The sequence below is a fragment of the Rhincodon typus genome, chromosome 34 (assembly GCF_021869965.1).
Source record: "Rhincodon typus isolate 14 chromosome 34, sRhiTyp1.1, whole genome shotgun sequence".
In the NCBI taxonomy this organism is placed as follows: domain Eukaryota; kingdom Metazoa; phylum Chordata; class Chondrichthyes; order Orectolobiformes; family Rhincodontidae; genus Rhincodon; species Rhincodon typus.
Genome location: NC_063365.1, coordinates 8,678,685 through 8,696,018, shown reverse-complemented (window position 1 = coordinate 8,696,018; position 17,334 = coordinate 8,678,685). Strand labels below are relative to the sequence as shown.

The window sequence follows — 17,334 nt, the reverse complement described above, 5'->3', positions numbered from 1 at the left end:
GTGAACAGTCTCCAAGGCTAGTCATCCCATGATGTCAGATTAACTCTGCATTGCCACTGTTCAGCATTAGCTGGAAGTATAGATAACCCCATTTCCTTCAGCAATTCCCCTCACAACAGGTAGGAGAGGATGATGGGATGCAGACTTTAATAGGGCACTGTGAAGACTATGCCCCTAAAAAAGCCATGCTACTGCCTAGCTTCTCATTTCACATCAATGGATATGGCATTGAGGGGAGGGGGATGAGGTGACGGGAGGGGGTGTCCACCTGTCAGGAGAAATATCACATTTGCCATAGTTGGTGACCTTAACAGTGAGAAAAAGCACCCACCGTCGGTATCAAACACAGCTGCAGTACATTTTGGATCCAGATTCTGAGTGGTCTTATGATCTTTCCCGGGGCTGGGGAACTCAGCGATGAAAAGGAGATTATAGCCATTGACTCCATAAGGAGCAAGGATGTATCTTTTAGGCTGGGTGAAGCAGAAATTTTCTACCTCTCGAAGAAGCCTTTGGCGATTGTTATTTTTTACACCATTCCTCCCTAGCCAGACCTATCTGTGGCTGGACACCCGTTTCCCTCGCTCCAGATTGCCAGGGACCACCCCCAAGGGTCTACGGTTTTGGCGTCCAATCACTGATGCTCCCTCCAGTTCGCCAGCAATGTTGTCAACTTGGCTGAGGCCTAAGCTAGAAATTCACAAGCAAGAAATGATAGCTCAAGCAGGACCTTTGTGTCCTTGGTCCTGCGAGGGTCCTGGGCATTTATCAGCCTCCAACACCCACTCCCCTGTATCTCTCCAGGTCTTGGTGTTTGTTCTGTCTGTCATTAATGCACTCCAAATTTACTTTCAACAAGATACTTTTTTGTTTTGAATGAGCCAAATGAAGCATCAGTGAACAGTTTGACATTTGAAAAAGGTGCAATTTCCTTCTTCGGCATTTTGTTTTGTTAAAACCTAGCCTGCTGTCATCCTGTTGGGTCTTAAGGAGGCAGCTATCTGTGAAGCACAAATCCTTTGGAGTCCCTGCTACCTGCTGAGCCAGCATGAGTACTGACACTTCATCCTTATTACTGAACTGAACCTGAAGTCCAATTTTGGGCCATTTGGTTCAGGGAAGTGCTGCTCAGCAAATATGGATGAACACCTCATGTGGTATCAGAAGGGAGTGGCAGCTATGCTGCTTTAAAAGCACTGGAACGTATTCGATTCTGTTTCAGGTTTGTCTACCCTCTCCCAGGATGGCCAGTGGTCTGCCAGAAGTTTTGGTGGCAAAGCTATAAATATTATCCAAAGCGAATTAGCTACCTAATACATTCAGAATGAGAGGCAACCTTATTGAGACATGCAAGATTCTTAGAGGACTAGACCGAGTGGCTTTTGAGAGGCTGTGGGAGAGTCCAGAACCAGAAGACATAATCTCAGAATAAAGGGTCACGTATTTAAGACAGAGATAAGGAGGAATTTCATCTCCCAGAGGGTTGCGAGTCTGTGAAATTCTTTGCCACAGAGGTCTGCCAAGGCTGGAATATTAATCAGGAAGGGAATCAAGGCTTAAGATAGAAAGCATTTTATCTGGGTGCATTACAGCTTGGTATGGCAGCTTCTCTGCCCAGGACTGTAAGAAACTACAGAGAGTTGTGAACACAGCCCAGTGCATCCCGCAAGCCAACCTTCCATCCATTGACTCCATCTACATTTCTCACTGCCTCAGAAGGCAGCCAACATCATCAAAGACCCCTCCCACTAGTTATAATCTCTTATGATCTCTTCCATCGGGCAGGAAATACAAAAGCTTAAACACATGTACCAACAGATTCAAGAACAGCTTTATCACCACTGTTATTAGACTTCTGAATGAACGTCACAAATTTCAAATCTAATGTTGTTCTTGCTTTTTGTGCACCTTCATTGCAGCCGTAACTTTGCATTCCTCACTCTGTTCTATCACCCTATAATCTTTGTATGGTACGATCTGCCTGTACTGCAGGCAAAACAAAACTTTTCAGTGTACCTAGGTACATGTGACAACAATAAATCAGATCAGAAATCAAGGAGAAAAAGCTGCAGTGGAGTTATAGAGCCATACAGCACAGAAACAGACCCTTCAGTCCAACTCATCCATGCTAACTAAGTTTCCTAAACTGAATTAGTCCCACTTGCCTACATTTGGCCCATATCCCTCTGAACCTTTCCTATTTGCGTAGCCATCCAGATGCCTTTTAAATGTTGTATTTGTACCAGCCTCCACTACTTCCTCTCGCAGCTCATTCTGTATACACACCACCCCTCAGATCCCTTTTAAATCTTTCCCCTCTCACCTTAAACCTATGCCCTCTAGGTTTGGACTCCCCTACCCTGGGAAAAAACCTTGGCTATTCACCATATCTATGCCCCTCATGATTTAATAAATCTCTACAAGGTCACCCCTCAGTCTCCACACAGTCCCAGCCTATCCAGCCTCTCCTTATAACTCAAGCCCTTCTGTGAGTAACATCATTGTAAATATTTTTTGCACCATTTCCAGTTTCATAACATCCTTTCTGAAACAGCGTGACCAGAATTGTACACAGTTAGATCAGCCGTGATTTCATTGAATTGCAGCGTAGACTCAATTGGTTGAATGGCCTTCTTCTTCTATCTTTAATGGTGTTACGGTCAACTAGAGCTACAGAACGGTGCTGGCACAGCTCCAATAAAGGAACTCTCATTCCAATGCATTGCTGTTCAACCTTGAATGAGGCCACACAAATTCTAACTCTTTACTTGTATTTTGACAGGTGACTGTTTGCGGGAGGTGGATGGAATCAGCCTGCAGGGCATCACTCATAAACAAGCGATTGAGTGTTTGAAGAACACTGGTCAGGTACGTTGCTATGTCATCCTGACTGCCCATGAATCAGATCAAGAGGTTAATGACCCCTGGCTGGAATACTGCTAAAACTCGACAAGTCACTGCGTTCTTACAATAGTTGACGACAGTTCAGTGCACCAGTTCTTTCAGAGTGAGAGCAGAATTGAAATAAGAAGCGCAAGTCAAAATTGGTCCATTGCTTGCTTTTTCCTAATAACTGGTTATAAAGGACATTTCTTCTTGTGAGGGAGTCTAGATCTAGTGGGTACAGGTTAAAGATGAGGGGCACCCAGTTAACATGGAGGTAGAGAGAATGTCTTCCCTCAAAGAGTCATTAGAATTCTCCTCGCAAAGAGTAATGGAGATGGGTTCTGAGGCAGGGTCACTGAACCCGAAACATGAACTCTGATTTCTCTTCACAGATGCTGCCAGATCTGCTGAGCTTTTCCAGCAAATTCTGTTATTGCTTCTGATTTACAGCATCTGCAGTTCTTTCGGTTTTTAATGGAGGTGGGTTCATTGAATACGTTCGAGATTTTTGGTGGACAGGGGAATCAAGGCAAGGAAAGCCATTTAAGGTGCCTATCAAATCAGCCTTATTGAACAGTGAAGCAGACTTAATGGACCGAATGGCCCACCCTTGTTTCTTATACTCACCTGCAGTGCAGCTAAATGCTGTGCATCTCTGTCCCGATGCCCAGTCCACACTCAACACCACACCTTTGGAGTGGAGAAAACGGTGCAATAATTCATTGTCCTCCTGTGACTGCCTGATGTAGATTTATTTTATCAAATTCATGTTGAATATCAACATTGAATGATAAGTGCCCCAGGTCTTCTTGATACCTATTCATCATCAAATGGGTACCATGACAACCAGCCATCCTGTACATGAGCCACACGAAATTCTGTTAGAATCATCTTCTTAAAGATCCACTTTTTTATTGTTTAATTTACTAATCAATCTGTTCAGAGATGTTATCTCAAACCCGTGGAACAGGTAGGACTTGAACCCAGACCTCCTGGTCCAGTGGTAGGGATGCTATCACTGCACTACAGAAGCCCTTTTTAAGTTGTTTATTAGTGTACTAAAATAGCAAATATATCTGTGATTTACAGGGTGCATGTGGAATGAATGTCCATCTCACTGCACCTTTGTCACTGTTATGTTTGGTTACAAAAGTCTTTGTTCACAGAAGAGATCCTTGGGTTGAAATGTATTAAGGCAGGATGTATGTGCAGAGGGTATCATTGTTCATTCTTAATTACAGGAATAATTTGCAGACTATAAATCCCAAGCTTACACTATCCAGCTATTGCCTCCTCAAGTTTCTTTTTTATAATTTATCTGGGGTATGTGGGTGTTGCTGGTTGGGGCAGCTTTTATTGCCTATCTCCAGTTACCTCTGTGAAGGTGATGGTGAGCTGCATTCTTGAACTGCATGTGCTGCAGGTTGACTCACAATACACTTACAAAGATAGTTGTAGGATTTTGACCTGGCGACAGTGAAGGAGCAATGATATATTTCCAAGTCAGGATGGTGAGTGACTTGGAGGGGAAATTGCAGGTGGTGATGTTCCTACATATCTGCTGCCCTTGTCCTTCTAAATGGTGTGTGTTCATGTGTTTGGAAGGAACTGTCAAAGGATCTTTGGTGAATTTCTGCAGTGCATCTTCTACATAATACACACTGCTGCTACTGAGCATTGGTGGTAGAGGGAGTGCCAGTGGATTTGATGGCAATCAAGTTGGCTGTTTTGTCCTGGATGGTGTAAAGTTTTTTGAGTGTTGTTAGAGCTGCAGTCATCCAGGCAAGTGAGGATTATTCGATCACACTCCTGACTTGTGCCTGGTAGACACTGGACAGGCTTTAGATAGTCAGGAAGTGAATTACTCATTGCAGCATTTCTAACCTCTGAGCTGCTCTGTTTCTGGTTAGTAGTAAACTCCATGATGTTAATACTGGTGAATACATGCCATGAAATATCATGGGCTTATGTGCGGTATGAATGTTACTTGCCGCTTGTTATCCCAAGTCTGGATACTGCCCAGATCTTAATGCATTTGAACATGGACTGCTTCAGTACCTGAGGAGTTGTGAATGGTGCAAGGCATTGGAAATCATTAGCAAACACCCTCACTTTGGACCTTAGCTCTTCATCCAGATTTCTAAATACATTTTTTAAAATTATGTAAGACATAATATTATGTCCTATGTCATAGGGTGAAACAACATTTTGTTGTTTTGTGCTGAATATATGTCACAGGTGGTCATTTGGAAACAAGTCAAAGATTAATCTAAGGTTCCACTCGCTGATTCTCATGAATGTAAAAGAAGCTATTTGAACAGTGCAAAGGTATCGTTTTATGCTAACAAGCATTTCTCCATTAACCTACACCATCACAAGTGTGGTTTAACCGATAATTCTTCTTATTTATTGTTCAATGAAAGGTCTGGCAACTGCGAATATCCAGAGCATAGAGAAGGGGGGATGGGATCTAATTAGGCTTTGTGTCAGGTCTTTACTATGTTCAGTCTCCAACTCAGATACTTAACACTCACTTCACCTCACTCCACAACTCACTCAGCCTCCTTCAGCGGCACCTTCCAATTACACCTAGAAAGAGATGTCAACAGGTGAATGGGGTCACCACCACCTCCAAGTTCTGGTCCAAGCCACCTGCCTTCCTGACTTGGCACCATAATGCCATTACCATCTCTGTTGTTGGGGAAGACAACTTCTGGAACTCCCTCCTTGATAGCAGATGGACTACACAGGCTTAAGGAGGCAACTGAGCAGCAGACTTTGCAAGGCCAATTTGAGATGGGCTACAAACGTTGGCCCCAACAGTGGTACTCACATCCCATTAGATATTACTAAAAAAATTGCTGCATGCCTTTGAGTTGCTATATTTCTTCTTTTGCTGTTTTACTTAGCTGTTCAGCATTTGCTGCTCTTGTTCCTCTCCCTATTGAGAAGCCCCTGCTTACCGTGAATGATTGTTCTTATATCCTATTATAGGACGTGCTGGAAACATATTAAAATAGCATGCTATCCCTCCACACATGCAGATACAATCACCCAAACCTAGATGAAAATTATCAACCAGTTTACACTGATATTTCATTTCTCTCTACAACCAGCTGCCTGTCTTCCTTTTCTTCAGTTCCTTGCTCAGGTCTGACCCACTGTGCCCCAGTCTTCATTACAGGTGGAACAAGGAGGCAGGTCCTGAACCCACCCAGTCAGGAAGGGGGTCAAACCTCAAAGCTGTTGCCACCAATCTGATCCAAACCATGAGTCAGAGGCAACATACACTTTCACACGTTTATGATCTGGAAGTCAACCTGCTGGGCCACACCTTCCTTTCATTTCATTAGTTCACGGGATGTGGGCATTGCTGGTTATGCCTGCAGTTCCTGCCCACTTCGTATTGCCCTTGAAGTGAGCGGCTTGCCAGGCCATTTGAAAGGGCAGTTGAGAATTGACCACATTTTATGGGTCTGGAATCTCATGTCGCCCAGACTGGGTAAGGATGTTGGTGAACCAGATGGGTTTGTAATGACAATTAACAATGGTAACATGGTCAACATTAGACTAGCTTTTAATTCCAGATTTCTTTTCTTGAATTTAAATTTCACCACCTACTTTGGTAGAGTTCAAGTCAATGTCCCCAGATAATTGGCCCAGCATTCCAGATTACAGGTGGCCCCCAACTTAGAGACATCAGACTTACAAACACTGTATTTACAAACATGGTCCCATCTTGCTCTTCACCTCATGTTCACGAATAGATACTGTACTGTTTTGTGTTCCAACTTGCATGCAATTGACTTGCGAACATTTTTGGGAACAAAACCTGCTCATAACTTGGAGGCTGCCTGTAATAATCCAGTGATATTGCCACTTCTGGTTCAGAGATAGGGATACCGCACACTGTGCATTCAGATAGTTCTCAGAGTTCTCAACAAGGCTACAGATTAATTTGGTCAAATTTGCATGCAAAATATGCCAATCTGCATAGTAATGAATATTAGTTCCCTCGCTTACGAATAAACTGAAGCAAGGGACTGTCAAGTGAAATAAATACCACTTTTATTTAACTTAATCTCAACAGTGCTCTATTTCTTACCAACACAACAGATCTATGAGGTATACTGTTCACTCAAAATATAATAAAACCTGATAACAAGAATACTATTTAACTTGACTGTCTAACAAATTGCAAACCAGTGATGGTATTTATTATGCAATTTCATGCTTGGAATAAATCCTAACAGTTTATCATGAATAAATTTACATAAATTTGTAAGCAACCCTAACTCAGGCACACAGCTGTGATTAAGTATCATTAATATTGCTGTAGTACCACAGTAAATTTGAAATGTAGTCTATCAAGCTTTTGGGAATCACTATTCTAAAATGTTACAGCCATTCCTCCAGTACTTATAAAACATTCATTAGGTTAACATTTGTGTTGATACACCATGTTAAATGTTTCTTCAAGAAGTCTTGTAATCATAGCATAGCTCGGAACAGAAGGAGGTCGTTTGACCCATCAAATCTACATTATCTCTTTCTAAAACTTATCCGATTTATCATGTGCCTGCTTCAAATCTCTTCAATTATTTCTCCTTCGACTATTTTTCCAGTTTGAAGAACACTTTTGGCTTTGTTTTCACCACTACATCAGAAGGGCCCATTCCAAATTCTAACCAGTTGTTGCATTAATGTGTTGCCTTTGGTTCTTAGTGGGCAGGTGATGCCTGAGTGGTATTATCGCAGGACTGTTAATCCAGAAACCCAACTACTGTTCTGGGTGACTGAAGTTCGAATCCCTCCATAGCAGATGATGGAGTTTGAGTTAATTTAAAAACCTGGAATTAGGACTCTGATGATGACCGTGAATTCATTGTTGATTGTTGGAAAACCCCATCTAGTTCACTAATGTCCTAAAGGGAAAGAAGCTGCCATCCTTACCTGGTCTGGTCTACATGAGACTCCAGATCCACAGCAATGTGGTTGACTCTTAACTGCCATCTGGGCAATTAGGGATGAACAATAAATGGGGGCCTAGCTAGCGATGCTCTTATCCTGAATATGAATTTTAAAAATTGGTCAGCTTGATATGCTCATCAACACGTCAACTTGTAAACAGTTTATTTACTGTAGCTAAAACATTCATGATTTTAAACACTTCTACTATAACCCTTCTTTGCATTCACTATTCTAAAAAGAGCAAACCCAACTCCACCAGTCTATCATGTGATTATAATCCCTCATTCTCAGAACCATACTGGTCAACCTCTTCTGTACGATTTCTAAAACCATCAAGTTCTTAGTAAAGTTTGACTTCTGGAATCAATCAAGCTGATACTACCACTAACTTATTATAGGCATTAATTCCTGATCCTAATGAACAACAACTTGCACCCTTGTTGTAATAAAACATCCCAAAGTGCTTCAATAACAACAATTTAATTTTATAAAACATCTTTACTTCTCCAAAACATGCTAGGTATTTTGCAGGAGCATTTTAAAGCAAAATAAAACATTGAGGCACATAAGGAGATCTTAGGTCAAGCGATCAATAGCTTAGCCAGAGAGGATTTAAGGAGCAACTTAAAACTTCACAGAATTGCCAAATAAAATTTTGACACTGAGCTTAGAGGGATTTATTAACCAGTACAGGTGACCAAAAGTTGATCAAAGCGATAGGCCTTCAAGGGCTCCTCACCGAAAAGGAGAAAGGTAATACTCCTTTCCACCTATCTTCTCCTCTATCCATCTTCTCCCCCTCTCTCCCTATTTATTTCAGAATCCCTTTCCCTTCCCCCATTTCTGAAGAAGGGTCTAGGCACGAAATGTCAGCTTTCCTGCTCCTCTGATGCTGCTTGGCCTGCTGTGTTCATCCAGCTCTACACCTTGTTATCTCAGATTCTCCAGCATCAGCAGTTCCTACTATCTCTAAGATAATACAGTCAGTTCTGCTTTAACACGATAGTTATGTTCCTGCTCAACAGCACGTTATAAAAAATCGCACTGTAGAAATAACGGGGCCTATGGGAAAAGCAGAGTGAGGGGCAGACCACCAAAAAAAATCACTCAAAATCGCTCAATAATCACTCAAAAGCCTAACACAAAGGATAGCAGTTTGTATAAATAATCTAATAGTGAAATAAAAGTAAATTTAACACCATACCTTGAAAAAATGTCAAGATGACTTGATGGGGGAGGAGCTTTTGAAGTTTCTCTGTTGTTAATGCAGGGGCTGAGGGTCGTCATCATCATCACCTTCAGGTGCAGTTGTGGTTGCAGGGTTAGGGTGAAAATTAATTCATCCAGAAGTGGGTGGCTGTGGTTCATTGTCTTCTGACTATTTCTTGTGGGTTGGCTTAAAAAAGACATCCAGTTTTTGCTGCTTTGCCTTTTTTCTTCTTTCATGAAGAAGCTGTTCATAGGGTGCCAAATAAGTTCTTATTCCACAAACTGCTACCCTGCTACGTTCTGCATTGTAATCGTTGTCCTCTGCAAATATTTCTCAATTTCCCTCAGGACAGAAGACAAAACAGAAGTAGAAAGCTCTCATGGTGTTGCATCCTGAGCTTCATCTCCTTCATCTCCAGCTTCCACTTCCCCCTCAGCGACAAGTTGTAGATCAGCTGTAGGGATGTCTTCACATTGGGACTCAAGCAGCTCTTCAACATCCTCGCTCTCCACTTCTTCAAATCCAACTTGCTTTGCAAGATCAACACAATGTTCTTTGATTCTTGGGGGCACCTCTGACGGATAAAAGCCTTTAAAATCTAGCACTCAGACATTTTCCAGCAATACAGCTGGCTTTAGTCTTTTCTGCATTGTCTCTAACAGTGTGTAAGGTAGACTCCTTTATTCCTGTTACATGAACTATATCACATGTTCTCTCATTACTCTCAAATTCTTGATAACATCCAGCTTCTCTTCCAGTGTTATAGCCTTTCTCTTACATTCACCACCTGCAATGTTATCACCAGGACGCTTCTTGCTAACGTTCTTGTTCACTGTGTCCTAGCATTTTTGTGGATAACACGGCAGAATTTGCAAATAAAACCCCGAAAATCACGGAGTACCGTACCTTTCACAGAAAGCGCTTCACGACAAAGTCTGTGAAATGATCATGTGATGACAGCGCAGAGACTCTTCGGCACTAACATTGCACGTATTCAGGGCAAAGCCCGTGAAACGATCATGTGATGTCGACGCGTACTCCTCCGCGCGCCGATGGAATCGCGTTATAACCAACGCAAGTTTGTGTTTTCGAAATTGCGTTCCCCTGTACATCAGTTGCGTTACAGCCAATTTATGTTGACGGAACACACGTTCTAGCAGAGCCGACTGTACTAACTCTCTGAAGATTCCATTCCTCTTCCTTTTATTTCCTCAAATCTTATTACATGTTGATTTTTAATATTCATCCTCGTCCCTTTTAAATGTTACTTTATTTGCTTTTCTCTGTTTTAGCAGCTCTCTGGATAAGAAGATGTTTCTCCTAAACTCTCTCTTCAATCTATAGATGACAATTTTTAAGTTTGTTTCCTCTTTCTCCCTGTTTTTTTCTGCGAATCTTAAAAATCAGTGAAGAGTTCAAGGAGCTTTGTCTTCATAAAACACAGTCCGTTAAATGTCCTTCCTCATTTGTTGTAAACACACAATAAAGTCATTGTGAAATTGCGTTATGGCCAACATAAGTTCGTGTTTTAGAAATAGCGTTCCTCTATTCGTCAGTTGCATTACAGCCAATTTGCATTGCCAGAGTACGCGCTATAGGGATGATAATGGAATAGTTTAGGTTAGATGGGCTTCAGATTGGTTTCACAGGTCGGCGCAACATCAAGGGCCGAAGGGCCTGTACTGCGCTGTAATGTTCTATGTTCTATGTTCTATGTTCTATAGCAGTACCTTAACTGAACCTCAAAATGTGATTCAGTGATCGGCATAATTTAGTACTCGCAAAGTTTCATCACTCATACCTTTGGGTAATTTTTGGAGGTGATAAGTTAAAAGGACTTGCATTGCTATCATGCATTTTATGGCCTAAGTGTGTCCCAAAATGCTGTCCAGCCAATGAAATACTTTTGAAATGTAATTGATGGTGTAATATCAGATACACAGCTACCAATGTAGCAAGCTCTGTTAAACAGCAATGTAATGATGAGCAGGTAATCTGTTTCAGTAATACTGACCGAGGGATAAATATAGGCCAAGGCACCACAAATGTCTGCTATTCTCGGAAATAGTGCCGTAAATATTTTGTTCGTGCACCTCAGAGGGTAGAAGGGGCCTTGTTTAAACATCTGCTCCCCCCAAAAAACACCTCCAATGTGCAGTTCCACCTCCATACTGCAGTGAGATGTCAACCAAGATTATGTACTGCTAAGTATCTGGAGAGAAACTTGAACCTGCAGAGTTTGAATTCAATGCTGAGAGTGCTACCAACTGAGCCATGATGAAACAGACACAGATAGTTCTGTGGTGTGTGAATGTAGCGCATCAGAAACTGCAAATTGAACTTTGCTAGGCCGAGATTGTGAGCAGAATGTTCAGTTGCTGTGACCGTGTTAGAGGTCACTGATCAAAGATATGTTTGTAGTACATGAGAGGAAAGTAGAATTGTTAATCAATCTCAGTGTGTGGTGAACCTGCATGTACTGGAAGTTACATATAGTAATACACAGGGCCCTGTTCTTTGTAGACAGATTCCTCTTTTAATCAGAAACAAAAACAAAAATTGCTGGAAATGCTCAGCTGGACTGGGAGCATCTGTGAGAGAAGCCAGTGTTAACGTTTCAGGTCCAATGATGCTTCTTCAGAGCTCCCTTTTTTAATGAACCTGTTTAGATATGTCGGGACACAGCTCTGGGACATGTGGGAATGGAACTTGGACCATCTAGCTCAGGTTGACTACCATTGTGCCACAAGAGCCTTTGCAGACTGAAAGAACAGACATACACACACTGCAGCTGTTTCAACTCAACAAAATAGATGACTACCATTTGCTGGTTCATTTCTCAAGCTAATGCCTTGGCCCATCAGAGTTAATCTCCAGGTTTAAAATCTAAACAGAGCTTGACAGTTAACTAAAAACCGAAAGAACTGCAGATGCTGTAAATCAGGAACAAAAACAGAAATTGCTGGAAAAGCTCAACAGGTCTGGCAGCATCTGTGAAAGAAATCAGAGTTAACGTTTCAGGTCCGGTGATCCTTCTTTAGAAGTCCTTTTTTTAACCTGTTTAGATATGTCGGGACACCGCTCAGTTAACTGTCAGTCATCATCTAACTGGTATATTATAGCAATTACAGTCCACTTGCCAACCAATCCACACTCTCCTCCCATGCAGTGTAAATGTCGTCTTCTCTTCACATTGCTATTTCTTGTGAATTGTTCCAATGAGGGCAGGACTAAAAAAGCTTTGACAAAACGTGTCTTTTTTTTTAACAGCAATGTTCGAGTTCTGTAACTGCCAAATGTAAATGTTAGAGATATTGAACATTTGAACATGTTGTACATGTGTTGAACAGTTGTCATACAGTTGTTGAACAGGCAGTTGTTCTACTGTAACAGGATCCCTATAGGTGTGATGTACTGATACACATGTATTGTAGTGAATCAATGTAACCCAGTTAACCAATCTTCCTCCCACACATGGAAAAACCACAGGCAGTTGTGTGTAACATTGATCATAACAGTTTCAGCGTGAACAATGTACGCTACAATTTCAGGCATATTATAGGATTTTTATTTATACTTTTTCATACTGTCTCTGCACTGACCAAAATAATTTGCAGTTGATTTGTTGGATACTTTTCAATGAAGATCATGACTTTTTAATATCTCCATTTAATGGTTGCTGTTCAACATCATGTGGCATGATTCACATGATTTATCCTTTTAAAAATAAAGCAGAAATATTTCTTACTGGCAGGCTATGCCTCTTCATAGAATCTGTAACGTGTGGAAACAGGCCATTCAGCCCATTGAGTCCGCACCGACCCTCCAAAGAGCATCCCATCAGACCCACCGCCATATTCTATAACCCTGAATTTTCCATGGTTAGCCCACTTAAATTGCACATCCCTGGACTCTATGGGCAATTTTAGTATGGCTAATCCACCTAACCTGCACATCATTGGGCTGTGGGAGGAAAGACACGCAGACATGGGGAGAATGTGTAAACACTTCGCAGACAGTCGCCTGAGGATGGAATCGAACCCAGGTCCCTGGCGCGATGAAGCAGCAGTGCTAACCACTGAGCCACCATGCCAGCCTCTTTATGTTGAACAAGGGGTCACTGGAACCACATGATAAGTTGGGTTCAGCCATTGCTACTATTGGATGATGTGAGGGTAGAATTACAAATCCATAGGCTTCAGTGTCCCCTGTATCTGCTGTCTACTGCTTAGTTTCATTCGGGATGATACAATGCATAGGATGTGCAGCAAAGCAGATGTGACAGCGTAGACCTTTGTGTGTGGTCAGACCTGCTGTCTGACAAATAACTCCTTCAATTCCCCCATGTCTCTTCTGTCAGGTGGTGCGCCTGGTGTTTGAGAGAGGACAGCAGGTGACAGCTGCGATTCCCAGTTCGGAAAGCCAACAGGGACCCATTCTCACTGACAGTCAGCACAGGAAACAAGACAAATATCCCGAAGATTCCATGAAAACAACCTTGTCGGCTGTACCCAAGGACTACAGCTTCATGACAGATGGTAGGACCTAGTGCTCTTTCTATTTGGGTGGGGGCTAATTTATAACTTATCTCCACGGCTCAGAGAGAAAGAGATTGGAGAGAATGTTAAATTGACAACTTTTGCCATCGATTGTTGTCATTAATTTATAGAAAAAGCACTTGATTTTCCCCCAGTCAAACACTATTAAATACATAAGGCAACAGGTTCGACTTGAAATGTAGCAAAACATTTTTTTAAAATGCTCATCATGTATTCTGAATAATCACAGCTAAAGTATGGTTGTGCGTACATATCAAAATGGGAATACTTTGATTGATATAATGTAGAATACCAAACTGACGTTCTTCCAAGCGTTCCACATTCTAGGTGACCCTGGCTAAATTAAATGCCAGGAGATGTGGGGATCACTGGAAAAGGGGAGATGGTGTTGTCATGGTACTATCACTGGGTGAGTATTCCAGGGGTCCAGAGACATAGGTGCTGGGGTCATTTAAATTTAGTTAACCTGGAATTGAAAGCTAGTCTCGGTAATAGAAACCATGAAACTATCATCGATAGTTGTGACGTCACGCCTGGTCCAAGAAGGGAGGAAATCTGCTGCCCTTGCCCCGTCTGGCCTACATTGTGGCCTCACAATGCAGAGAATTGTGGGTAACTGTCAACCCCCTCTGAAATGGCTGAGCAAGCCACTTAAAGGACAATTAAGGCCGAGCAACAATTGCTGGCCTTGCTAGCGATATCTACATCACATAAAAGACTAAAAACGCCTCATGACAAATGCAACAAATCAACCCCCCAGGTTGCCTGTATTGTGGAGCTATTGGTTCAGAACATTGCTGTTTTGATCCATGATGTTTCTGATGGCAGTATGAATCCTGTACAATGCAGGCATTTTCTAATCAATCTGTCAGAGATGTTATTACAGACCTCTAGAGCAGGTGGGCACTTGAACCTGGACCAGAGGTAGGGACACTGCCACAAGAGCCCTCTGTATGAGGTATACTGTCCACATGTGATGGGCCAAGTGTGGACTGGTCGTGTCACCAACTAGCCAGGCCCTGGTGCATCATGTTAACAGAATATGGCAAGAACGGCTGATTAGCATCTGATGAAAGTGTTATAGCTCCTGCCAGAGTAGAGGGCAATCACCAGCTCTGGGCATAATCACACATCCTCTGCGCGATCTGGGAGTAAAAACTCCTGAGGTTCGAGTATATCACCCCATGAATATGTCACAACTTGTGACACTGGGGAGACAGCAGATGGCCTTGCAGGGTGACCTTAAGCAGCTGTGGATATCTAGAGCTCTGCTTTAGTTTGCATTCTGTCAGCATGTGAAAGGGTTAGCTCATTTGGGCTGGACGGCCAGTTTGTGAGGCCAATTCCCATGCTGGCTGAGCTTATCGCATCAGTCCCACCTTCTCAACCTCTGTCCTTGCCTGAGATGTGGTGACCCTCAAGTTAAACTCACCACTAGCTGTCTCTCTCTAATGAGAGAGCAGAGTCAAAGAGTTGTACAGCATGGGAACAGACCCTTCAGTCCAACTTGTCTATGCTGATCAGATATCCCAAGTTAATCTTGTCCCATTTGCCAGCATTTGGCCTATATCCCTCTAAACCCTTCCTATTCATATACCCATCCAGATGCCTTTTAAATGTTGTAATTGTACTAGCCTCCACCACTTCCTCTGACAGCTCATTTCATACACACACCACCCTCTACATGAAAAAATTTCCCTTAGTCCTTTTTAAATCTTTGGGACGATGGCAATTTTACCCATACTCTATAACACTGTGATTCTCAGTGATGTAGCTAACTCACTACTGCACCCTAACACTTAGCTTCTTATTCCCAATTGTATTTGTCTGATATCAGCAATGTCATAGCATTAATATTGTTATATTACAGCACACAATGCAAAATTCCAGATTGAAGGATCCATCCAAGATTGTTCCTACTACTCAGGATCATAAGTAATCCTTTTTCTTTCCCATCAGCCATCCAATTGTCTCATGCCTTAGAAATACTTGAGAAGTTAGGAAAACTATTGATTCATCCCAATGGAATCTTTTTTCATTGGCCCCAGATCAGATCAATTATTGATGAAAAGGCACCTTAAAACTCAAAAAGTGTGCTTTTAGCCCTGAGCTCATTGCTTATCTAATGCTGCTTGTCATTCTTACCTCTTAACTCTGGCTGTGGTGTGCTAACTTACAGCAGAACCCCTAAAATGGAAGAACCTCACATAATGCCTCATCACTTTATTACGTAAACACAATTAACGTGTTTTAACGTGTGTTCTTGGAATGTGGAAGGCATGGAAAAGCCAGGATTTCTTGCACATTACTCAAGATGTGAGGGTATTGAACTTCAACTGCATAGAACAGGAGTCACAGGTAGGCCAGGTCTGATCAGATGACAGAGTTCTTTCCCTGAAGAATATTAGTGAACCAGGTGGCCTTTTGAAAACTGAACAGCTTTCAGAGGCATTTTCCTCCCAGAGCTAGCCCACAAATGAACAGATTTATTAAATACAGTTTTACAAATTGAAATGGTGGGATTTGTTCACATGAACCCCCACGTTTCTGTTCCAGCATGATAACTCTTCAACTGTTATCCTATTCAGTGTGTGTATCAACATCCAATGAGAGTGATATATTCTGGATAAACCATTAATTCCACACCTTAAATATGAGCCTGTGCGTGGGTTGGTGTGTGCAATGCTTTCTCCTCTCCCGAATTCTGTTCCGTTCCCTAGGCATATATGAAACTATATGTTATTTAGACTAAAATAATGGTCTCTATCTGCGCAATTAGTCCCGAGCATGGAGTGGGAATTTGGGAGTTACAGCATTTGTTTAACAATGAATAGTAAAGGATATTCTATTCTAACTTTTGCTCCTTTTTAAACACTTGCATTTGACAGAAAGACACTTTCTTACATTCCCACAGCTCATGATGCCTCATGCAATCATTTCAAGGAGTAACCCAAAAGGGCATAAAACTAAGACCGATCTCACAAGCCCAGTCCATTAAATGTTGATTCATTGATCTAAAATGCAATTTAAATATTCAGACAAGCGCTGTTTTAGACGTGGCTGCTTCAAAGACAGTATACATCTCGTCATTTGGAACTTCTGTGGTGCAGTGGTAGTGTCCCTACCTGTGGGTCAGAAGGCTCAAGTTCATGTCCCACCTACTCTGGAGGTGTATCACAACATGTCTGAGCAGGTTTATTAGAAAATAGCTACATCTCGCCAATAGCACAGATGAAATCTGCTTGAGAGAAATAAAGATCTGGCATTCTAAAATGGTTTATACTTAAACCTCTAAACTGCTGATAACCTGCAAAGGCAAGACATAGATAAATGTTATTTTACAAACATGAAACAGATACAAGATTACACAGAATAATTAATATATTTCAGAAATAGACCTCCCTGCAGTTACATTTTAATGAATTCAATTATAACCTGAAATGCTGATTAAATTACTACATGCAGGACCATCCTTTCAACTCTTAACACACAACTAGATTCACAGCGCTAGATGTCAAAGACCAACATGTTATCACCTTCTGTGAGCTTAGTAGTGAATGGCAATAATGCGGTAATTATACTTTTCTAAATAAGTTATAAATTTAAATGACTTAAGATCTGATCAAAATTATTCCTGTGCTGGTTTGTGTGTTAAAGAACCTTTCTCAATGTGCATTTCCTCACTGTTCATTAAATATATAACCCATT

The 17,334-nt window shown here is 41.7% G+C and overlaps 1 protein-coding gene across 1 annotated transcript in view; it reads left to right on the top strand.

The window, feature by feature from the left end:
• The window catches only part of LOC109933096 (tyrosine-protein phosphatase non-receptor type 13-like), a 94,892-nt gene that overhangs the window by 43,968 nt on the left and 33,590 nt on the right, over positions 1–17,334 (top strand). Inside the window, exons 14-15 of the mRNA XM_048616181.1 lie at positions 2,783–2,868; positions 13,428–13,605. Of these exons, the coding sequence (XP_048472138.1) occupies positions 2,783–2,868; positions 13,428–13,605 (264 nt within the window). The remainder of the gene's footprint in view (positions 1–2,782; positions 2,869–13,427; positions 13,606–17,334) is intronic.